Here is a 24,940-nt window from a genome sequence, read left to right as displayed (position 1 = left end):
GAGGTTTCCTCGACTTACGAGTTTTTAGATGCGGTTTCCTCGACTTACGAATTTTTCCGTTTCCAATGCATTCCTATGGGAAACCACTTTTCCTATGGGAAACTTGACTTACAAAGTTTTCGACCTACGAGTGTGCATTCGGAATGGATTAAATTTGTAAGTCGAGGTCCCACTGTATAGACATTTTAAATTGCCCGCCCTGGAGTCCAAGACCGCCCCCAGAAACATCATAGATACATCACAGGGGGGGTGTAGCCCAAAGACCTCCCCCCCCCGAAACATCGCACCTACATCACAGAGAAGGCGGTCTACAACAGAAATCCAAGTGGCAAGTTACCTGTTAATGGTCATTTGGCTGGATTTACCTGGGGAGCCTGGCTAGTCTTTTATAATGATAAATACTTAGTTCCTGAGCCAGGTCACAGGCTCTCACCCTATTCATATCTTAAATGTGCCCTTTAAACAGAATTTGTGAGGAAAGAGACAATGGGGAGGTTTCCCACTTTGACCTTGCAGAGAAATATTTGAGATAAATTTGTTCAGGACTTTTTTTCTGTGGAATTTCAGACAGGTGGTTTATATATACAGTTACGAGCATTTATCTTTTACAGTATATGTATATGACCTTATAACGGGCGAATAGCCTCCTTCAGTTACAAGGCACCCCACATAACCGTGTGTGGGGTGTGTGTGTGTGTGAGAGAGAGAGCCTCGGAACCTCCCCGCGCATCCGGGGCTTGAGCTGCGTGTGCGAATCCGACCCCATCCCGTCGCAGGGAGTCCCGCGGATCCCGCCCGCCTGCCGGCAAGAGTTCTCCTGCTCGCATGCAGAGTTCTCGAGCCCCAGCCAGCTCTGCCTTCCTGAACGCCGACTCCCGACAGCAGCTGCTGTAGAGGAAATCCCGCAGGCACTAAATACACGCACAGGGCAAAAGAGCTTTTTCCACACAGCTCCCATCCAACCTCCCTCCCTCGAAGCCCATTTCGCCCCACCACCGCCTTTTCTTACCTTTCGACCCGGGGGCCATTCTTCGCCCCGGTAACCCTCCGCCGCAACGTCGACTCCGCTGAGGGCTTAAAAGCCTGAAAATGGCGCTCTGTTTAAATTTGGCGCGAACGAAGCTTCCGCGGGGGCAGCCATGGAGAAGGGGAAAGGAAAGCCTCCGTCACGTGACACGGGGAGAGAGGGCGGGAAGGGAAAGAAAGATGGCGGAGAGTGGGGTGGGGTGGGCGTCGGCGTGACGTGACTCGCCGTCGCTCGGCGTTAACGCAAGACTAGGTTTACCTCAGCGACGCCGCCACCATGAGCAAAAAGAACCAGGTTTCGTACGTGCGGCCGGCCGAGCCCGCCTTCCTGAGCCGCTTCAAGGCGCAAGTCGGCTACCGGGAGGGGCCCACGGTGGACACCAAGGTAACGGCGACGAGCGCCCGCCCCGGGGCCCTTCCCTGGCCAGGCGGGGAGAGGGTCGCCCTGGTGTCCAGGCTTCCGCGCTTCATAGAAGCGGAAGGGCCCACGGGGGTCGTCTATATAGTGATCGCAGGAATCTTTCGCCCAGAGTGGGATTCGAACCCACGACCTTGAGCTTAAGGGTGTCGTGCTCTACCCGGCTTCGAATTAGGGTTGCCACCTCTGTTCTGGCAAAAGGTCGATTTCCCCCTCCTCTGGTGCTGAAGTGACTTCAAAGCTTTGCCTAACAGGATGGCCCCTCTGGAGTTGCCACAAGTTAGAGAGACCCAAAGCTTGAATACATTGGCCTTTCGCACACCGTTTCAAACACATGCGTTTGGAGAGGGTCCGTAACTTGGATCCTTGGTTAGGGTTAACCTCCTTAACAAGTTGGGGGTCCCTAACTTGGCAAAGATAAAAAAAATTCCTTCCAGTAGCACCTTAGAGACCAACTAAGTTTGTCATTGGTATGAGCTTTTGTGTGCATGCACACTTCTTCAGATACAAAGATAGAGCGAAGAGCTGAAATACAGGACAAAACTGTATCAATACGGGATGTAGTGCTTTTATTACAGTAATAATAATAATAATAATAATAATAATCAGTGCATTTTTTCTACCGGTAAAAAAATGTTTAGGGGGTACTCTCATTTTCCTACTCATATTGAAATACTGCCCCTTAATGAGGCCAAACTTAGATTCACAAAACGTTTAGGGGTATGCACCCCCCCCCCAAGAAAAAACACTGATAATAATAATAATAATAATAATAATAATAATAATAATAAATAGTAGTAGTAATGACCCAGGTGGCGCTGTGGTTAAACCACAGAGCCTAGGGCAGGGGTCCCCAGACTTACCGCGCAGTGGGCCGGTGCCCGCCGCGCCGACCGCGCGGCGGGCCGGAGGGCAGGGGAGTGCGCGCGCAGCGGGCCGGAGGGCGGGGGAGTGCGCGCCCGTGTGCATGCGCACACGCACACGGGCGGGGGGAAAATCGCCGAAAATCGCTTGTGCGCATGTGTATGGGCCTCCCCCGACCCGGAAGTGCATCGGAAATGACCTCTTCTGGGTCGGGAGAGGCCCATACGCATGCGCAAAATGGATTTTTGGCGATTTTTTGCCGATTTTTCTGATCGTCGCCGTGCCGCGCGCCGTAAGAGCGGGCGGCGGGGGTCGTCGCGGGCCGGATTGGGAGGCCGATTGGGCCGCATCCGGCCCGGGGGCCGTAGTTTGGGGACCCCTGGCCTAGGGCTTGCTGATCAGAACGTCGGCGGTTCGAATCCCTGGGACGGGGTGAGCTCCCGTTGCTTGGTCCCAGCTCCTGCCAACCTAGCAGTTCGAAAGCACGTAGATAAATAGGGACCGCTCCGGCGGGAAGGTAAACGGCGTTTCCGTGTGCTGCTCTGGTTTGCCAGAAGCGGCTTTGTCATGCTGGCCACATAACCTGAAAGCTATACGCCGGCTCCCTCGGCCAATAATGCGACATGAGGGCGCAACCCCAGAGTCGGTCACGACTGGACCGAATGGTCAGGGGTCCCTTTACCTTTACCTTGATTATTTATACCCTGCCCATATGGCTGGGTCTCCCCAGCCATTCTGGGTGGCTCCCAACAGAATATTAAAAACATGATCAAACATTAAAAACTTCCCTAAACATTCCCCCTGCATTCTGTTCTCTTCTCTTAGGGAACATCCTAACTAATGAGATCCCAAATCTTTCACTCCAAGTGCATTTTTATTCTTTAGCCAAGGTGTGTGCAAGAAAGAGATGGGGATAGTAAATACCTGCTTTCTTGAGAAAGGAAGGATCTGATCACAATGACTGGTGTGCTATTTTTGCAGAAACAAACAGCAGAGGGAGTGCAAGCTAAACTGAATTAATCTTACTCCTAACACTTTGCAGCATAAATGGCCACTTTGACCAACGATCCCAAACTAGCATGCATGGAATGGCATTGCTGGCTTTTGATCTGGTGTCAAACCCTTAACCTATAACTTCTGTTAAGTTATAGGTGGACCCCCCCCCCCAAAAAGCACACCCTAAATGCCTACGATTTAAATAGGAACATAAGAAAAGCTTGTGGGATCGTACTAATGGCCCATCTCATCAGGGTTCGAAATTAGCAGGGCTCCAGGCGCATTCTGCGCCTAAAGATTCTCCATTTATGAGCACCTCAAAAAGTCTGGGTGTCATTTTTTGCGCCTGGCTGACACTCAAGAATTACTGGAATGTATGTGCTTTGAAGCCTCAAAGTATATATTAAGGATAGACAATACGTTAAGGTGTTTAACAAGAAAGAGCAGTTTTGAAAACTGACGTGTGGTACCAATATTTTTTACTGTAAACACCAAATGAAACATGTATTAACAATTTCTGCTAAAAAATGATAATATCAATGTGTCACTTATGTGAATTGCATATTAATTCATGCTTATCAAAATAATAAGTAAAAAGTGTTGCCGACCCTCCCCCCATGGCGACTAGACATTCTGTTTTGGCGCCCACAACCCAGACCCCCAAAGCCATTTGGCACCTACCTTTTCTGTCCCAGTTTCTAACACTGCATCTCATCCATCATCCACAGTAGCCAACCAGATACCTGTGGGAATCCCTAAAGCATGACTTGAGCCCAACAGCACTCTCCCCATTTGGGATTTCCAGCAACTGGCATCCAGAAGCATCACCACTTCAAACAATTGGTCCTAAACCCAGAGAAGTGTCTATGTCAGATTTGCATGCATAGCCAGGCTCTTTGTCTCTCTTGACATAGCAGCCCTTCGGCATTGCGCCACCAGCTGTTTGCTAAAGAAGTGGGTGAAGACTGAGCTTTGAAAGTGGTTCGTGTGAGTGAGACACAGTTCCAAAACAGATATGAAAAGCCTCACTGCTCGTGCCCAGCCCTAGAGTGCATGCAAATAAGCTTGTTATATTGAATCTCTATAGGCCTCTCTTGCTCTGTATGAGGGTGACACACAAATTCACAAAGCATTCCATATTTTTAATATTTAGGCTGTTGAAGGCGGCTTCTGCTGAAGTCATTCTAGAAATTAATAATTGTACGATTGTAGAAGTCTAACGGTCTGGTTTGGTTGTAAAGCAGTTGATAAATAAATTAAAGCCAAATAAATGAATACTGGAGCCACCCCAGACTTGTGCATGTTTATTAAACATGTGACTGCCCCTTTGGCTATAAAGCAGGGGTAGGAGTTAACTTTTTACCCTTAAAAGGAGCATGTTGGTGGAGAAGAGTGAAACTTGCCCACCCCCCACTCAGCCTTACCCTGCCATGCTCCTCTGCTTTACGTAGTTTTTTCCTTGCCAGTATTGGAGCCAGGCAGGGAGAGGCAGCTTTAACCAGCAGAGAACAGGGAAGTAAAGATTGGGTGGGTTTGCCTCCCCTCCCTTGTGGGCTTTTAAAAGTATAGTTACATACCCACCCACCCCCACTGTGTGGACAGAGCATGGATCACTCACTTGGTTAGAGTGTGGTGCTGATAATTCCAAGGTTGCAGGTTCGATACCCATAAGGGAAAGCTGCATATTCCTGCCTTGCCAGGGGTTGGTCTGATCATTAGGGTCTCTTCCAATTTCTATATCTATGTGAATTAGCATACAATTATTCTCACTATCCAAAAGCAAACTCCAAAAGACTCAAGCCATGCAGCAGTCTTGCAGATGTTAATCAGGTCTGGGTCTATTCACAGAGCAGACCTGGGAACCCTGTACACGCTGCCTTGGCAGGACAAAAATCTAACAAATAATATTTTGCATGTGGAGCTTGCAGCAAGACGTTGAAGTATGGAATGCTCCAGTTCAGGGTTCCAGCCTGCCTTCCAGCCATGCTCTTTTGCAAAACGGACCTTTTCTGCAGTGGCTCCCCATTTGTGGAATGCTCTCCTCAGGGAGGTTCAGCTGGCGCCTTCATTATACCATGCAAAAACATTCCTCTTCAACCAGGCCTGTGACTGATTGACATTTGATGCCCTTTTGAGTGTGTTGTGTGAGAGGGGGTTATTTTTTTGTTTTTGTTCTTATTTTTAATTATGTATTTTGTGGTTTTTATAATGTATTTTTATGTTGTGAACTGCCTTGAAATCTACAGGTGAAGGGCTGTATACTAGATAGATAGATAGATAGATAGATAGATAGATAGATAGATAGATAGATAGATTATGAAGGGCCGTTTCCAAATAGATAGATGATGGGCTGTATACAAGAGAGAGAGAGAGAAATAGATAGATAGATAGATAGATAGATAGATAGATAGATAGATAGATAGATAGCAGGTTTAGTTTGGACAAAACAGGCGAGATCCTTTCTTAATGAACAATTTGTCAAAGGGGGAAAAGGCAGCAGAGAATGATAAAGAGGAGGAAAAGTAATATTTCCATTTGTCCTTAGTAACAACGCTTCTCTGACAGTTTCATGCAGTGTGATGGAAACCAATTTGTAGCTCTGCATTTGATGTCTCGTAGGTTTGATTGTTTTCCTATTCTGCCTGCGCTGGTGAGTGTTCTGGGGCTGCAGAAATGAGAAACAGTACAAACCTTCAAGCTGGGTTGCTTTGCGTAGATAAAAAGCTGTCACATTTTGTAGTTTAGATGCAAGCTGACTGACTAGTTGCATTTCACAGAAATCTGAAAGCATTTGAGTTGCTTTTGGTATAAGCTGTCTTTGAAAACCACAGATTTGCAAATCTAGACTGGATTCCAGAAAGATCGGGTGGGTTCCCATTGGGCCATAGCTGTCAAGTTCTCCCTTTTTAAAAGGGAAATTCCCTTATGATGAATAGACTTCCTCGTGAGAAAAGGGAAAACTTGACAGCTATGCATTGGGCTCCTGGAAGGGCATATAAACACTCATGGGGTCTGAGCTGGCGCTGGCTCCATAAAAATGTCAACCCCGTGTGCGGCAGCTGTGAAAAAGGCAAATTCAATGTTATGAACTGCTAAGAAAGAATTGGAAAAGAAAGCTGTTGATATCCTAATGCCACTATATAAACTTGTGGTGTGACCACATTTCAAACACACTGGGTACAGTTCTGGTCACCTCACTTCAAAAAAGATATTGTAGAGCTGGAAAATATTCTGAAAAGGGCGCCAAAATGATCAAGAGAATGGAACAACTCCCCTATGAGTAAAGTAGCAGCATTTTGGGTGACTAAGAGGTGAACATAGACTTTTATAAAATTATGCATGGCGAGGGGAAAGTGGATAGAAAAAACTTTTCTCCCTCTCTCATGACAGTAGAACCTCGTGGTTGTAGGGGTAGAGGGTAAAAATCACCTGTCCTATTCTGTTAGTGGAGGCGTCTAGATCCAAAGGTCTTGTGCGAGTGCAAGGGCACCAGTTGGATTCTACCTGTTGATTCTAGCTGATAACTGGAAGCAAGTTTTGTGTAAGATTTTTGGAATCTGTAGCTGTAAACCAGCTCCATAACATTACATCTTTTGCCTGCTACTTTGCAATTAATGCTGCAATCCCAAGCATACTTACCTGGGAAAAAAATGCATTGTTTCTTGTCAGACTTTCTAGTGAAAATGGCTAAGATTAGGCACAAGAGTGACATGGTGTGTTCAAAAGTCCTTTAAACAGCAATCCTCAATACCCGCTCAATTGCAATTACTCCTGTTTAGGATTGGGCCTTTATGTTTTATCTCAGCAACACCTAGAACGGCAGGTCACTATTTATCCCAATCAACAACTGAAAAATGAACTGAGGCAGTGAAGGTGTAGTTTGTCCACAGGCTAACTTCATGGCAGAGGTAGGACCTAAATGCCACTTCATGTTTAACAAACACCAGACCAATACTTTTTATTAGAAAAGTATTGTTTCTTACTTGCGGGACATAGTACATAATTAAATGCATGGTTTGCCTCAAAGGGGCATTCTTACAATAAAACTAAATGATGTGTGGGATTCAGGTGATGTAGTTGTTATTAGAATTATTTTACTATATAAAAGAGGACCCTTCAGAAAGAACAAGACTCAGGAACCTTTGACCCTCCAAGTGTTGCAGAACTACAAGTCTGTTCAATCCTGATCATTGGCCATGGCGGCTGGGGGTGATGGGAGTTGCAGTCCAACAATGTCTGTAGGGCCAGAGGTTCTCCAGTTCCGACATAGAAGATGACAGGGAGAAGATGTTCCAGCCAGCCTTCTTCCTGACATTTTATAATTTCATGTTCTGCCAATTCCAATTATTGTTTTGCCTTTCCTTAACCCAAAAGAACTGGTCAGATGGTAGTAGATGACCACTAATCTTGCTTCTCTTACCTTCAAATTATTTCGGGAATGACCACCTGAATAGCTTAGCTTTCCTCCTTTCTTCCAGAGAGAACAGCTCCCAGCTGCTGCTGATGACGATGACGATGGAAGTGACAAAGAGGATGAACAGCCACAGGTGATTGTTTTGAAAAAAGGGGACCTGAGTGCCGAAGAAGTGATGAAGATTAAAAAGGAGGTTAAAGAGTCTCCCAAAACCACAGGTACATTTTGTAAATACAAAGTTCAGCATACTTTACTAAGCAGAAGGACAGTTTCTATCAAGTAGCCTTCTAATTTGTCAGTTACTTTGGATACGATGCCTATCCAACCCCCTGCTCTGCTCACTTTGATTCCTTATTGCCCCTCTCCCTAGCACTCTCTCTGCGTTGATCTTCCAGTACTGCCACTAATTCCCATTTCCCTGGTTTGCCATTGCAAGTCGCTGCCTTTCTCCTTTCTGCATTACGGCTGCTTCATCTCTCTAGGGCAGGGGTCGGCAACCTGCAGCCCACGGGGGTCATTTAAGCAGTCCATGAGCCGCCCCTGAACCCAGCCGCCTGCTCAGCGAGTCCCCACGTGCTGCGCTAAACTGGCGCAGTGGGGACTTGCTTCTGTGGCAGATGCAGATGCCGGAAATTGCACCTGTGCAGACGCGATCCACCCCATGGAGCGATCTCTGCAGGAGTGAACCGGCTCAGGCGAGGTAAACCTTGCCGACCCCTGCTCTAGGGGCTACTTTGGGTGTGCTTTCTCTCTCCTCCTCCTCCTCCTAGCTTTAGTTAGAGATAATAAGGTTAGAGATGCAAGGTGGAACTTAACAGCACAAGTGTGACAGCCACAGCAAAGGGACAGAAAGGCATAACCGTGTTTAAGGCAACTGCTTACTGTTGGCATCCATGTGTCTCGAGGGACAATGGAGTGCGCCTCCCAGGGTGAAGTCAAACAGCTGGAAAGTCACAGCACTCGCTGTGGCTGCAGAGACCGATAACTTGTAACTGCTGCATTGTTTTTGCTGTGTTAGCAGCATCGAAGTGGCCTCTCTAAGGTGCCATCCTGGGCAGCGTGTATGGAGGTCATGGGCTGCCTAGATTAGTGTTCCCAACCTTTTTCCGACCATGGCCCCCTTCCAAACTTGTTTCCTTCCTGTGTCCCCCATGGGTGTGGCCAAGGGGGCAGGGGGGCAGCTGCCCCCCCACTAAGTTAAAAAAAAACACAATTGTACAAATCTGCCCCACTAACAAAAGCCTGCCCCACAACAAAAATCCTGGCTACGCCACTGGTAGAAAGGTAGCTGTTTAAATGTTTTGTTTATAAACAGTTATTTGACACAGAGGGGGAAACCTACATATACAGTCCAAAAGGTGCACAGGGAATTCTGTATGCAGTGAAACCTCATCTTACGTACCGTCCCCCTAAAGAATGCTTTGGGTTATGCGCTCTGCTAACCTGGAAGTAGATGCCCCTTGTTGTGAACTTTGCCCTGGGATGCGAGCAGAAGTCGCGCTCCGGCGGTGCGGCAGCAGTGGGAGGCACCATTAGCGAAAGGGCACCTCATGTTATGAGCAGTTTCCGGATCTGCGGAACCGATTAAGTACGTAACACGAGGTACCACTGTATATGGGAGAAAATTTAAAAACAAGTGGTCCTCACTGACCTTATCAAGCAGCTCGGGCTTGCCCAGCCCTACCCATTGTTTCCCCACCACCGCACTTACCTGATCTGGGGGTTCTGGATCGTGGGCCCTCTCCTGCCAGAAACAAACCAGGACTGCTCCAAGAAAACACACATGGCAAAAAGGAGCGCTAGGCCCTGGTGAGCCACCCCCTTACTAGCTTGTGATTGGCCAAGTGGATAGCCAGCCAATCAGGATTTTTTAAAAAACAAAATTGATTCCCCCCCTTCACTTCTCACTTCCCTCTGTGGCCCCCTAGCCTCGTGCTGTGGCCCCCCATTTATGCAATTTTCATTTATGCCCCTCCTTGGAACATCCTGGAGCCCCCGCCCAGAGGGCCATATGGCTCCCCGTTGGGAAACACTGTCCTAGATGACAAGACTGATGTGGTCCAAAGGAAAGCAGACCAATACATTTGGCACCAGCTTGGCTGCATGAGTTGGTGGAAAGAGGTGTACAAGACACCACCCTCAGGGTTTACTTCTGAAGCTTTTCTCACAATTGAGTACAGCCACAAGGCAGTAGAGGTTTACAAGCAGAGTTTTCCTTCTCTCAGATGGTGTACTTGCCCTATTGACAAACCCCACCTGCCCCTTACTTCCCTCTACAGCATGCGCAGAAACTGCTTTCTTGACCATTTGGACCTGCTCTTGGTCTCGTCCACTCAATCCGCCAGAGCCTGTATTCGCAAGCAGGGGAAGTCTCAAAATCACAAAGGGTTTGGGACCCATTGGCTACCCTCACCTGGTTTAGCCATCCAGTCGAAGCTGTTCCCAGGGTGTGGCTGCTGTCATATGCTGACAGCTTCTAGGAGCCACAGGTGAGAGCTGAGTGCAGGGTGGGGGACCAAAGGTGGACAAACTACCCCAGAACGAGCACGGCATGCCCCCCCCCACCAGAGATACCACCTCTCCCCTAACACCCCATACACCCCAGCTGCTTATATCAGTTTTGCAGTGATTCCATCAACTACATTTCTTCAGAGGAAAAAGCAGCTCTCTCCTAACAGAATTGTTTTTAGTCACAATCTAAATATTTTCACTTAACCTTAATTTATTGGTAGAAGCTAAATTAGTTTCTAAAAATGAAAAGAGCTTAAGTCTGTTTCTGTGCAATATTTTTCTGTAAACCTTCCACTTGAATCCTAGAGAGAATTACTGTCCTGTCAAAGGTAATCTTTTCTGAGATAAAATTTCATAGAAGCAGAAAATGGTAATTGGTGTATAATGCCTTTTTCATGTATTCATTATAATCTCTAGAATTGATTTCCCCCCCTGCTCCTTTTCTAGTACATCTGGCCTCTGGGACATTGTAATGTATGCACAAGTCCAAAAACTTGGCAGCGAGTGTCCTTACTCATTCAAACTGTAATATTATTCTAGTCTTGTTCAATTTGCTTGGCTTCTCTCTCTCTCTCTCTCTCTCTCTCTCTCTCTCTCTCTCTCTCTCTCTCTCTCTCTCTTTCTCTTGTTTAGTTTTTTTTAAGCCATATGCCACACATTATCTGCTAGGGCATCAAAGTACACTTTCTACACCCCAAAGTGCTGCTTTAGCACTTTTTGAGTTTATGCTGACGTGTAGCTGATTGGCAGCCTTACTGGCTTGCTGTTATTTCTATAACCTTGTGTACCACTTGACTTTAAACACCAGGACAATAGATTGGTTTTCATCGCTCTTTATTTCAACACTTTTTTCAGGGGAGAAAAAGAGACATATTTAGTTCAGGTGGTCTGAGAATTGTGAGGTACCATACCGGTGGGAACATTAGAGCGGAGTCTTTCTGAATAAGTGGCTAGAGGAACATGTACAGTTGGTGCTGGAGAAAGCCAACAGGTTTGCAGTTAAGCTATTTAGTCTTCTGCCTTTAGTGAGTAAAGATCATGTTGATGACCCCCTCAGCCCTGCCATGGTGACAGAACTACATGGCTTTCCCGCTTCCGTCTTGAATTGATAGCAGGCAAAGGAAGCCTGGAAGGAAGCTCCGTTTAATATGGGACTCCATTATGGGGAAAGAAACTGAGCTCTGTGCTGTGTCTCTTAAGTTCTGCACAGCATTGTGGAAACTGAGGGTTGTATAGATGCCTTTGCAATCTCACAGTACCCCTATTGAAATAGACTGTTAAGAGGGTGGCTTCATCATACAGGTTTTTAAAGGATACCCGCCCCCCCCCTCAAAAAGCAAAATGTGTGTGTGAAACAGATGCATGTTTTCAGTCACACCATGATCCCACCATGTGTGCATTTATTGCCATATAAGGTGCCCTGACACATGAAATAATTACATCTGATCCCTAGTACAGTCGTACCCTGTTTTTCAGTTGCCTTGGGAATTGAATGTTTTCGCTCCCAAATGATTGAAAACCAGAAGTGATTGTTCCTGTTTTCGAACGTTCTTTGGAACCCAAACGTCCGACATGACTTCCACGGCTTCCGATTGGCTGCAGGAGCTTCCTGCAGCCAATTGGAAGCTGCACCTTGGTTTCTGAATGTTTTAGAAGTCAAATGGACTTTCAGAACGGATTCCATTCGACTTCCAAGGCACCACTGTAATTTTTTGATTTTATAATATAAAACAACAACCCATCAACTTTCTGCGAAGAACCCACACAAATAAAGAAATGACAATCCTTGGGAACTGAATTTGTGTGTGTATGCATATAGAACTGTGATTTACCTGTTTTAAAACAAGGTTTTTCTTTTTCCCTTTTGAAATTGTCTTAATAAGTGGAGAGTAATAATAATAATAATTTTTATTTATACCCCGCCCTCCCCAGCCAAGACCAGGCTCAGGACAGCTAACACCAAAAATAAAACAATTGATTAAGATATAACTTAAAAACAAGATTAAATACAACATTAAAATTAAAAATTAAAATGCAGCCTCATACGGAAGGGAAAAGGGAAAGTGGGGATGGGGATCAAGTCGGTTCCAGGCCAAAGGCCAGATGGAACAACTCTGTCTTACAGGCCCTGCGGAAAGAAATCAGGGCCCTGGTCTCATGAGACAGAGCGTTCCACCAGGTCGGAGCCAGTGTTGAAAAGGCCCTGGTTCTAGTTGAGGCTAATCTGACTTCCTTCGGGCCCAGGACCTCTAGGGTGTTTCTATTTATGGACCTTAAGGTCCTTCGCGGGGCATACCGGAAGAGGCGGTCCCCTAAGTACGAGGGTCCTAGGCCATGAAGGGCTTTAAAGGTCAAAACCAGCACCTTAAATCTGACCCTGTACTCCACCGGGAGCCAGTGCAGCTGGAAAAGCACTGGGTGAATATGCTCCCATGGCAGGGACCCCGTGAGGAGCCTCGCTGCAGCATTCTGCACCTGCTGGAGTTTCTGGGACAGCTTCAAGGGCAGCCCCGCGTAGAGCGAATTACAGTAGTCAAGCCTGGAGGTGACCGTCGCATGGATCACTGTGGCCAGGTTGGGGTGGGAGAGGTAAGGGACCAAGTGGAGAGTACAGCTATCTTTGGAACGGCTGGCTTTTATTCAGCTAAGTCGTATAGAAATCAATGGACCTCAGTTGGTCCTGCCCATGAACTTTAATGGGTCAATCCTGAATGACATACCTTCAAAGTGCTCCCACAGGAACCCTGCCTCCCAGGGTTTTTACTGTATTTATACTTTTCAAATTTATACATTTCATTAGTTCTACAAACAATTTAACATTTCAAAGTTTGACTTCCTTCCCCCTCTTTCTGCAGTTCCTTAAATTTATTTTTTAATATCTTCCGCATATCCAAATTCATTTAATTTGCTCATTTAATTATCTACTTTAAACATATACTCTTATGAGACTGCAGGTTGTTACAATAATCCAGTTGATATTTTTATCTGTTTGCAATTTATCTGTAAATATTCAATAAACCATTTCCATTCTTTTATAAAAAGTTTGTTATCTTGATTTCTTATTTTTCCGGTAAGTTTCACCATTTCTGCATATTCCATAAGTTTTTGTATCCATTCTTCCTTTACTGGGACTTCTGCTTCTTTCCACTTTGGGGTGAGTAGCATTCTTGCTGCTGTAGTAGCATACATAAATAAATTTCTATACAATTTAGGTAGTTCTGCCCCTATAATTCCCCAAAGAAAAGCTTCTTCTTCTTTTTTTACAAAAAGTTATTTTGAACATCCTTTTCATTTCATTGTATATCATTTCTCAGTAAGCTTTCTCCAAGGCTTTCTTAATCACTGGAGGAATATGAAGTTAGTTCCCCATCATCTGGAACTTCTCCAGGTTTTTGTGGCCAGGGTACAAAATCCAAGGCGGAGGACTGTATTTGGGAAGGATCAGGAAACTAGTAAGATGCTTCCTTAGAGCCATTGCTGGAGAGCTCAGCCTCTGAAGGTTCTTAGTCCAGGACCACGGCAACGACACAAACAGTATTTGTTTAAAGGATTTTAAACAACGTCATTCTCCCCAGTAACATTGCCAGCTATTTTTAAAACATTTGTTTCCTTGTTTGTGCCAGATATGTTCTTCCTGGGCAATCTTAGCTGTGCTGATCTGTTAATCTTAAAGTTTTAATGTTGTTATTAATGTTTTATTTCACTTTCTGTCAAAATTAACTTCTGCCTCATTTCTGTAAAACCTAACCATTCACCACCGGCCTACAACTGTCAGCTCACTTTCGATAAAAAGCAATTCCTCTCATATTCCTGTCTTTGGCTTTTGTCAGGCTTCTAACAGCATTTGTTTCTTTTACAAATCCCTCTCTGAACTTTTCAAAGATAGATAGCTCATCAGTTTTTGGAGGTCATTGGCCCAACTACCAGTATAGGATGCAGTAGAAATCCATCACTCTTGTATCTCAGGATGGGTGAGATGTATTTTGTTCCTAGCTAAAGGGAAAGTATCCTTTTTTAGTGTTTTTTTTTTGCAGGCCCTCACAAATCAAAGTTGCTTTCCTTCAACATGTTAGCCAAGCTGATTTAGGACTTCATCTTCTCTTTCTCATTCTTCCTGCAAACTGCTTGCATAAGACTTTACCTGTAGTCATTCCTCGCTGATTTATTTCCCAGTTCACCACTGCTGACAATGTGGAGTGGAGTCAAGGGCTCCCAAAATTGGTTGGTGTTGTTGATTGAAAGGCTTTGATATCCGTGAGCCAGCGTATCCTATCCTAGTTCTCTCAACTCTGTCGGCTGCCAGGTTTTCTTTTCTTCTGTAGATAATCTATGGGTCAATGTCTGGTTTTGTGTGTGTGTGTGTGTGTGTGTGTGTGTGTGTGTGTGTGTGTGTGTGTGTTTCATTAAAAACATTGTTACAACATATTTATACTAGTCCCTCTGATTTCCACATCGTCAGAAAGACTCTCTCAGTGCCACTTGATCTAGCACACCGCCATATGATTTAGAGCAGGGATGTCCAACTTCCAAGAGATAGCGATCTACTCCCACTAAAAAAACCCCAGCAACTGGCAGTGATCTACCCATTGTATTGACCAAAGTTGTTGAGCTTTTTTGGGGGAGGAAGACCCAATGTAGATCGTGATCGAACAGATGGACATCCTTGATCTAGAGGAAAATCACTATCCCAAAATGATGGGATTGACGCCTGTCTGCTCTGCATCTTCTACAATCATAAGCAGGGTGGATAAAATTCAATGTTGTTTTTTTAAAAAAAATAAAAAATAGGATTTTAAAAAAATCGTATTTTTTAAATTTAAATTGGATTTTAAAAATCAAATGCTTTTGGAGGGAAAATATTTCTAAAAGGTAGTTTTCTATTTAAGTTTCATTATAGTCCAAAGGCTATTCATCAGGAAATAAGGATTTGTTTTAAGTTTTTCATGGTGTGCTAAAACTCAGTCTAAGTTTTTCTTTAATTGTTTAACCACATCAGTTAACAAACATGGATACATATGCTATAATGTTCTTGTTTCAGTTAAATAAATTGTTTAAATTGTTATTAAGGAAGTGATAATTTTTCTCCCAGTAAAGTACAGCCGAAAAATTGTCCAAATATAAACAGTTAACTTATTAAACCTCACAATAATTTCATAATTATCTGTCTGTGTATTTCTAATAGTATAACCAAATCAGTAATTTTTGAGATAACTGTAAAAACTGCTCTGAAAATTTATTATTCCAAAAATGAAACCTTCATCTGGTTGTAAATATTAAGATTATACCAGTAAGGATGATTCATTATGTTAAAAAATGATTTACCGGTAAGTCTTACTGACTAGTGATTTAAACCATGATTTAAATCGATTTGATTCAAATCAAATCCACCCTGATCATGAGCTTTCTTTTGAGTCAACTTTCTGCTCATCACCTGCTCTTCCTGCCAGCCCTGTGCGAGACAGTGCTGGGAGAGGCCATAGTAACTGTGCTGTACCATTAATTTTGTTTGAAGTTTTGGCAGCTTTCAATCCAGACAAGTAGTGAAGTGGGAGTCTTGGCCAGTCTATGGATAGTAAGCCATAAACCAAGACCTTGTACTGGAGAGCGGAGAGAAAGAAAGAACATCAGCCCAGCTCACTCCTGCCCTACCTGTTCTGCCTTATTTAATTCAAAAAGGCAGCGGCGTCGAGCAGTAATGGAGAACCAGCTCTTGTCTTTGCTGAGGTCCAAATGCAAAACTCTTAGACATGGGCGTACCCAGGATCAAAACTAGGGGGGGGCAAGGGGAGGGGCCAAGGCACGGAAGGGGAGGGGCCACAAAGTGGGCGGGGAAAGTGCAGTCAGAGGCGCCGGGCTGATGGGCAGAGGCGGAGCACAGCCCGACAGAGCGCACCGTGGCACGACCTCCCTCCAGCTGGGAGATTGAGAGAGAGAGAGAAAGAGAAAGAGAGATCTGGAACCGCGCAGACGCCCCTCTCTCCTTGCGACCCTGTTCTCAGCAACTGCCGACCCCTGCACGGTTTTGCATGCGGGCAGATGACGGAGCCAAGCTCCTCCCGCTGCCTCGCGATGGCCCAATCGAAAAGACCCTGGCCAAAGGCGGGCGCCTTTGTCACAGAGAGGAAAGCTGGGGAGGCGCCTGCAATAGTGCAGCTGCCGCTGCGCCAGGAAAGGGGGCAGCAAGGCAGGAGTTCGCCAGGGCAGGAAGGCCCCCCTGCCGCGCTCCCTGGTTCCCCGCCGTGCATGGCTTTGCCTGAGGGCGTGACGGGGAGCTGGAGGGAGAGCGCGGCGCGACGGGCGGGAACGGCGAACTCGCGCTCCGCTGGGCTGTGCCCCTCCCTAGAAGCAGGGCTGGTGGGCGGAGACAGAGCCCAGCCCAGCCCAGCGGAGCGCGAGTTTGGCGTTCCCGCCCGCCGCGCTGCTCTCTCTGGTTCCCCGCCGCGCTTGGCCTTGCCTGAGGGCGCGACGGGGAGCTGGAGGGAGGGCGCAGCGCAGCGGGCGGGAACGGCGAACTCGCGCTCCGCCGGGCTGTGCCCCTCCCTAGAAGCAGGGCTGGTGGGCGGAGGCGGAGCCCAGCCCAGCGGAGCGCGAGTTCGGCGTTCCCGCCCACCGCGCCGCACTCCCTGGTTCCCCGCCGTGCTTGGCCTTGCCTGAGGGCGCGCCGGGGAGCTGGAGGGAGGGTGCGGCGCGGCGCAGCGGGAATGGCGAACTCGCGCTCCGCCGGGCTGTGCTCCGCCTCTGCCCACCAGCCCTGCTTCTAAAGTAGGGCAGCTGCCCTAACTTGCCCCGCGGTGGGTACGCCCTTGCTCTTAGAATACATAGCTGAGTTGGGCTTGGATCCCTGAACTGGTTTTAAATACAGTAGTGTAATTGTTACGGCAGGAGTGCATTCTGTACTCCATTTTGTTCATATTGAATCCACCTTTGCACTGCTTTCCATGACAGCCTTGATGGAAAAGGTACCATGTACCATCACAGCTGAGGCTTATTATAAATCTCAAGATAATGGTGTTGCAAGGGCACAGAGTAAGTTATTAAATGAAGATCAATCAACCACAGTGTTTCTGGCAAGTTTCTATTAGAAAATTGATTTTTAAAACATTCTGTTACTTAGTTAAGAAAAATGTGTTGCCGAGGAGAAGCTTTGATATTTCTGTCAATGCTCCGCCACCTATAAATTATCAAAATTGCAAGCCATCTCAGCATAAGGCTTTGCTCGTGATTCATGACACTAGCTTTCATACCTAGCAAAACAGTTTTGAGCTGCTTCAATCTTGCCGATGATCTTCACCTCGCATATTACCAGTCTCAAGAGTTTGTCTTCATTGACTTCCTCAAGCAACCTTTACTAGCATTCACATACTGCATTATGATGCCCTTTATGTACCGTGGTTGCAATCCATCAGTCAATGCCTCTTATGCAACCACCATTTATTTCATTGCGGGATTCACCTACGCTGTGCTGTGGGGTTTGGTAGGTTATAACTCCTTATACATGCACAATGACATATAGTGGTACCTCTACTTACGAATAACTCTACTTATGAATATTTCTACTTACGAATGGAGCTCCGTCCGCCATCTTGGATGCGGTTTAGATAGGATTTTTTCTACCTACAAATTTTTAGATAGGGTTGCTTCTACTTACAATTTTTTTCTCCCAATGCATTCCAATGGGATTTGACTTACAAATGTGCGTTCGGAATGCATTAAATTCGTAAGTAGAGGTACCACTGTAGTTTAAATGTGTTGACCAGACCATGATTTCTCTGTTGTGAATGGGCTCTATTCTGTCCTTCCTTTACATACTCAAGATTCCCTTCCTGCTCTGTGGTAACAATATTATTTTATTTATTAATTGCATGTATACCCCACCCTTTTCTCCAACAAGCTCAAGGTGGCGTACATTGTTTTCCCCCTCCACTTTTAACCCCACAACAACCCTGTGGGGTAGGCTAGGCTGAGACACAGTAACTGGCCCAAGGTCACCCAGTGAAATTCATGGCCAAATTGGGGATTTGAACTCTAGCCTTCCAGGTCAGAGTCTGACATTAAATCGGGCAAGAGGCAGTCCTTAATGTCACTGGGTCTGCTCTTACTCACAGTAGTTAAGCTTGGTTAGATACCGTCCATACTGATAATACCTGGAAAAAAATAAGGAAACTTTCAACTTTAGGGTCGTTTTATTTTTTTAATTTTCATTTATGAATACTATTTAAGTTGACTGTGTGCTTACCTACTGCATTAGTTATGAAGATTCTTTGTAACATTTGCCAGTTTCCTTCAAATAGTTGCATCAAATTTCTCCACTCTTGCTAATTTTGAAGTCAGGTGATCCTGGGCTTTCATATATGAAATTTTGAGAAATTTAATTGCAGTAGCTCAGATCAACATATTACAGTGGCAGCACATCACTGGGCCAACCTGATCTTGTTATGACTTTCACCACATATAGTGAAACTAAGACAGAATTGGGATGGTGGGGTGGTATTTAGACAAATTAATATTGAGAGAAACGGAAGGGTACCTTATAATGGCTTAGACCAGGGCTGGCCAACTCCCAAGAGACTGCGATCTACTCACAGAGTTAAAAACTGGCAGTGATCTACCTACCCCCCCTTTTGGGGTTCAGGTCAAGGTTGTTGAGCTTTTTAGGGAGGAGGAAAGCCACATTTTAGAGGGTGCAGGGCAAAAGTGTTGAGCTTTTCTTTAGGGGAACCAAAGTTGTTGAGCTTCTTTGGGGGGAGCCAGTGATCTACCAGTGATCTACCACAGATGTCCAGTGATCTACCAGTAGATCACGATCTACCTGTTGGACGTGCCTGGCTTAGACCATTGCTTCATTTTAATATAGTCTGCAGTGGCTCTCTAGAGTTTCAGATCATGGTGTGTCTCAGCCTTTGTCTGAAGATACTGCAGAATAAGCTTCTGTACTACTGCAGCCTTTTCCCAGGCTACTTGAGATATCCGGTAGGATTATCATACTCTTTTGAAACTCAGAAGGTGGGAAAGTGGAGATGTGAGAGTGTGCACATAAAGGACTATTTGCATTCTTACCCTAGATGAAGAAGCTGAATCTGGAGATGGAAAGATTATGTTTAGGAAACCTCCCAAGCGTTCATCAGAAGAGAAATACTCCGGTTTGACGGCCACATCAAGTAAGAAGAGAAAAGAGACGAAGAGGATTTCTCCAACCTCCCAAAATACAACCAAGCAAGTAAAAAATAGCAGCTTGCTTTCGTTTGATGAAGACGAGAGTGATGATTAGGAGCAGATTTGGATAGACATACAGTTTTTCCTCACAGGCAGAAAGTTGAGCTGAGCACACCATGGAAACAGACACGGAATGGGACTTTTAATTTTATTTGAATGTACATCTATAGTCATGAAAGATCTTTGAACAAAACTATGGAAAAAATGAAATCTGTACAAGTTTGATATTCCACATAATGGAATCTTTATTGGTGCACATATAAATATTCGGAGAGATTTATCTGCCAACCATTCCCCTTACTTTATTTCAACAAGAATTTAGTGTCAAAAGATGGCATCTGTATGTGCATATTTACTCAATTACACCTGATTACCCAATCAGAGGAATGTAAGGTCTGTTTACTGTGGACTAAAAATGTATAATGTTGCTTTGCCAAAGCTGTCTGTCGTATCTCAAAGGACCGAAAGAATTGCTGGGATTCTGATCACACTGGGCATATTGATTTCAAAAGAAGAAACCCTGCCGCAGAGTGTCCTTTAGTGGAAAAATATTTGGAAGTTCAGTGTGTTCTGTAACCAGGAATGGATTGTGTGTTGCTACAAAACATGTAGCAGGATTAACAATGTAAAGCTTCATCAAGGAGTTGGTCCGATGTTGCTGGGTGCAACAGCTGTTTTTAGTATAGCTGATATTTTAATGCCACGATTAAATGGCTGTGTGAAATTATTTTCTGTGATTCAGTTTTTTTTACCCACTGTTCTTGAGAAAATAAAACTGTTTATCCCCAGCCTATAAACTTTCTTAGCAGTATTTTCCCCAAATTATAAATGATTATCCTTTAATCTAGAATGTAGCAGAGGCTCCAAAGATATGGAGACTGAAAAGACCCCAATGAATGGATTATCCAGTCTCACTCTGAGTCTTAAGAAAGGATATCCTGTTTCTAAGGCATTCAGGACAGATGCTTACGTACAGCCCACTTCTTTCTTATATGACCTCACATCATCTCTGATAACTAAGAGTACAAGCTATGGTTCTGCCATTGAGTTTCACTTCCTCCTTCCCCATGTGTCTTAGTGACAGCAGTTAAGCATAGCATCCTTTCCCCTTGGAGCAGACTGTGAAGCTACTCAGCATGTGCAAATGACCCATGTGGAGAGGCAACACAACGTCTTCCTCAATTTATTTCACTAATCCAGAGAACCACCCAGTTACAGAGATAAGGACATTCAGCAGGCTTATGGCGACTATGATATTCAGAAAAATATCTATGAAAGGCATCTCCCCATATGGGATTTGTGGGTGCATATATCTGCATGTAGTCGGCCCCACATACCACTGGAAGTTCCTAGATTCATAAGAGAGGAGGGGCAGAATTATCGTCATTGGTGCCTGTCTAGCCATGACCACTGTGGCGATACATCAAACAACTGCAACAGCTGAATGGCTGATGGTAGCAACTGCCTTTACTTCCCCTCCTGATATCCCAGGGCTACAGCAACACATAACATCGCCATGTGACACATCCTCACACCCTTGGTAGAATAGAGCATGGTGAAGAGGAGACCCTCTGTGCCCAGGTGTCCTCTGGACAGAATTAGGGACTGATTTTTTGGATAGTTTATGAACCAAAGAGTAGCTCCATCTTTCTGCAGATCAGTTTGTGCATTGGAATGCATCTCCCTGAAATGCAGCTTTCCCAAGATACAGTGGTACCTTGGTTTTCGAGCGTCTTGGGAGCCGAACGTTTCGGCTTTCGATCGCCGGAAACCTGGAAGTCATTGCTTCCGTTTTCGAACGCGTATCGGAAGTTGAATGCGTTTTTCAATTTTTCCAATTGAACTTGCAGCCAGCCCTTTGCGCTTCGGTTTTTCGAACGTTTCAAAACTTGAATGGTCTTCCGGAAAGGATTACATTTGAGAACCCGAGGTACCACTGTACCACAATTACAGAAACAGCTAATGCAGACAATTAATTAATTAATTAATAGTTTATATGAACTGCCCTTGGATTTGGCTAAAATGGAGCTTACATATACCATACACACACTTCCTGGTTGGTTCCACTGCCATTTCCCCTTTTCAGCAGGGTTGGAAGTAATAAGGGTACAGTAATAAGGGACAGTTGATGGAGCAGAAGCTTTGGTCTGAAAGAAGGTTTGGCCTGCAGGTCGTGGTAAGAGACTGGGCCTGGATTTGAGAGAGATGGAAGATGGCATGCTGAAAGGAGGGAAGAACTTTAAGGATGGAGGAGTTCTATCAGAGAGGAAACAGTTTAGATTCAGGCTGAAGAAGTGGGTGGGGTTATTTGGAGTGGGATGAAACTCACCCATAACACAAAAGCACACACTGAAGTTGCTGAACTACAACTCCCACCATCCCAGACCATTGGCTATACTGACTGGGGCTGATGGTAATTGGGTTCCAAGAACATCCATAGACTCCATACCGCTATAGTAAGCCTAAAAAGGTATGCACAGTGTGTGGGTGGGGTATATGCTAGATTGTGGACTTCCATCTGTTGCTAAACTAAACAGAAAACTAATGTGCACTTGCAGAGGAAGAGAAAGGGCAATGAGAATTCTGTGTTTCTGGGATGTGACTGTATCAAATATTGTTTATGCTGATCACCGTAGTGTATAGCTGTTTGCCTGCTTAACCAATGAATAAATGTACTCTCCAAGGAACTGGAAGTGCGCCAGAAATCCTCTGGACTCTGTTTTCTACACAGAAATGCTCCCTGTGCATTTTTTCCCACACAGTCGGCAAAGCAACTCACATTAGCTGAAAGGTAATTCCAGCGCTGTGTTTATCAAGGTGGTGAATGATGCCCAAAAGATCAAAGAGAATTAAATTGACCTTGAAAGCAGGAAGGGGGCTGGCGAGGGAGGGAAACCATCCAGCTGATTCTGCATAGGCAGAAACGGTTGTTAGGAGCACAGTAAGCAATTGTATTTAAGACCCGTCCTTCTTGAGAGTGCTACTAGGGTTCAGTGAAGAGAGCATGCAGGCCACTTGCCTACTGTTTTCTTCACTGTGCTGCCCCATGTACAATCTGCCTTCAACAGGTCCATCATTGGCTTGGTGGCTTTTCCTCTGCACACAGTTCAGCAGGGACAAAAAAAGCACTCAGAGTGGGGCAAACCTCCCAGTCGGTTCTGAATTCTAACCTGTCCTCCACAGGCATAGTTTTCAGCAAAACCTGCCTAGAGCCAGGACTGGGCAATATACGGTATATATCGTCCCAAACTGGTTTGAAGTCCATATTGTGATCATCGGTTTCATAATATTTGACCTGGCAATATATTGTGAATCATGATGTGTGTGTGTGTGTGTGTTATGCAAAAATCACGATGCAGGAAAAACTGTGAAGCCAGCCAATGCCTCTACATATAACTCCATCCTTAATTCAGACATTGAATTAAGTCGTACCTTGGAAGTCAAACAGAATCTGTTCTGGAAGTCCGTTCCAAAACGACTTCCAAAACGTTTGAAAAACAAAGCACAGCTTCTAATTGGCTGCAGGAAGTTCCTGCAGCCAATCGGAAGCCACAGAAGCCCCGTCGGGCGTTTGGCTTCCCAAAATAGTTTGCAAACCGGAACAGTCACTTCCGGGTTTGTGACGTTCGGGAGCCAAAACGTTCAGGAACTAAGCTGTTCAACTTCCAAGGTATGACTGTATTGCAATGTTTAGCTGTGATATATTATGATGTTGAAAACCAAATATTGCCCAGCCCTACCTAGAGCCCTGTGAGTGAGTTGGGCTGGGGGAAGCGGGGGGAAAGGTCCAGGGTGCAGGGAGAAATAACAGTTGTTGGAAGAAGGATGATGGCTCTCAAAGGGCTAAGCTTCTGGGATTCTTAAACAGGTGTATTTGGCAAACCCTGGTTCAGAAATCATATGCAAACATGCCTCCCCAAGCTAAAAAAAAGTGACAACAGGCTCAAGGGCTGTAAGTGAAGAAGCTGTCAGAGACTTTTCAGGGCTCTGAGAATTAACGAAGAATTACTCACAGAACATCATCACTTGCCTCCTCCCCTCCTTACTGCCCCATCATCAGAGAAATTCTATTCAACATGGAGAAGTTAGATCCAAAGTGGCTGTGACAGTGGTTTGGTTCATATGCCGCAGTACTGTTTTGGGGGGACGGGGCGAGCAGGTGTGGAGGACTCCCTGGTCCTGAATGGGGTAACTGTGCCCCTGAAGGACCAGGTGTGCAGCTTGGGAGTCATTTTGGACTCACAGCTGCCCATGGAGGCGCAGGTTAATTCTGTGTCCAGGGCAGCTGTCTACCAGCTCCATCTGGTACACAGGCTGAGACCCTACCTGCCGGCGGACTGTCTCACCAGAGTGGTGCATGCTCTAGTTATCTCCCGCTTAGACTTCTGAAATGCTCTCTACGTGGGGCTACCTTTGAAGGTGACCCGGAAACTACATCTAATCCAGAATGAATCAGCGAGACTGGTGACTGGGAGTGGCCGCCAAGACCATATAACACCGGTCCTGAAAGACCTACATTGGCTCCCAGTACGTTTCCGAGCACAATTCAAAGTGTTGGTGCTGACCTTTAAAGCCCCAAACAGCCTTGGCCCAGTATACCTGAAGGAGTGTCTCCACCCCCATCGTTCAGCCCAGACACTGGGGTCCAGCTCCAAGGGTCTTCTGGCGGTTCCCTCGCTACGAGAAGCCAAGTTACAGGGAACCAGGCAGAGGGCCTTCTTGGTAGTGGCCCCTGCTCTGTGGACGCCCTCCCATCAGATGTGAAGGAAATAAACAACTATCTGATTTTAAAAGACACCTGAAGGCAGCCCTGTTTAGGGAAGTTTTTAATGTTTGATGCTGTATTGTGTTTTTAATATTCTGTTGGGAGCTGCCCAGAGTAGCTGGGGAAACCCAGCCAGATGAGCGGGGTGTAAATAATAAATTATTATTATTATTATTATTATTATTATTATTATTATTATTATTATTATTACCAAACTATGGCTTATTGGGACTGCACAAATGTGCCATCTCCTAGAGAAGAGCTTGCACTTGCTTCGCTCCTTTTCCTTTTGCCATTGTTTTCAGATTGTGGTTGACGAGGAGAGGCCTTGAACCATGATCCCAAGTTTGGATGACACTCTCAAGACAAACCATAGCCTAGCTACCACGCTACACTGCTAAAAGGACGGCAATAAAGATGGATTGATTGACCAGGAAGGAGCAAAGTAGGTGCAAGCACCTCTCCAGGGGTCAACATGCTCACACAGCCCCAGCTAAGCCACAGTGTGGCTTTGGGAGCAACACTTTCCATTGCGGGACTTTTAATGCCTGATTCATATGATCATAGTGAGGGGCCGCTGCCCTCTGTGCATCGGTTCACAGCTTTCTCACTTACCACACACACAGTGGAAAAGCCATTATATGGAACCAAATTGTCAGCAAGAGAAGATCAGCCAGGCCTGAACTTGATATAAATGCTGGTAGCACACCACTTTTGTTCTGGCACTACTTTC

At 45.5% G+C, this 24,940-nt stretch overlaps 2 protein-coding genes across 3 annotated transcripts in view; one reads left to right on the top strand and one right to left on the bottom strand.

Moving 5' to 3' along the window:
• The window catches only part of KIF15 (kinesin family member 15), a 50,221-nt gene extending 49,028 nt beyond the window's left edge, over positions 1-1,193 (bottom strand). For both annotated transcript variants that reach the window (XM_035130123.3, XM_088654133.1), the window contains exon 1: positions 1,010-1,193. In XM_035130123.3, the coding sequence (XP_034986014.2) occupies positions 1,010-1,028 (19 nt within the window). In that variant the 5' untranslated portion in view covers positions 1,029-1,193. The remainder of the gene's footprint in view (positions 1-1,009) is intronic.
• KIAA1143 (KIAA1143 ortholog) lies at positions 1,180-20,239 on the top strand. The gene is made up of 3 exons (XM_035129703.3): positions 1,180-1,411; positions 7,783-7,936; positions 19,292-20,239. The coding sequence occupies exons 1-3, from the start codon at positions 1,304-1,306 to the stop codon at positions 19,495-19,497; spliced, it is 468 nt and encodes a 155-aa protein (XP_034985594.2). The 5' UTR covers positions 1,180-1,303; the 3' UTR covers positions 19,498-20,239.
• Positions 20,240-24,940: the final 4,701 nt, after the last annotated feature.

Source organism: Zootoca vivipara, chromosome 11, assembly GCF_965207765.1.
Source record: "Zootoca vivipara chromosome 11, rZooViv2.hap1.1, whole genome shotgun sequence".
Classification (NCBI taxonomy): Eukaryota; Metazoa; Chordata; class Lepidosauria; order Squamata; family Lacertidae; genus Zootoca; species Zootoca vivipara.
This window is presented reverse-complemented; position numbering and strand designations above follow the sequence as displayed.

What these genes read in the sequence shown, in the direction of transcription:
- KIAA1143 (XM_035129703.3), top strand. Translation starts at nt 1,304, where the DNA reads ATGAGCAAAAAGAACCAGGTTTCGTACGTGCGGCCGGCCGAGCCCGCC. An exon ending in GGCCCACGGTGGACACCAAG is followed by an intron (nt 1,412 to 7,782) that starts GTAACGGCGACG and finishes CCTTTCTTCCAG; the next exon opens with AGAGAACAGCTCCCAGCTGC. An exon ending in AGAGTCTCCCAAAACCACAG is followed by an intron (nt 7,937 to 19,291) that starts GTACATTTTGTA and finishes TTCTTACCCTAG; the next exon opens with ATGAAGAAGCTGAATCTGGA.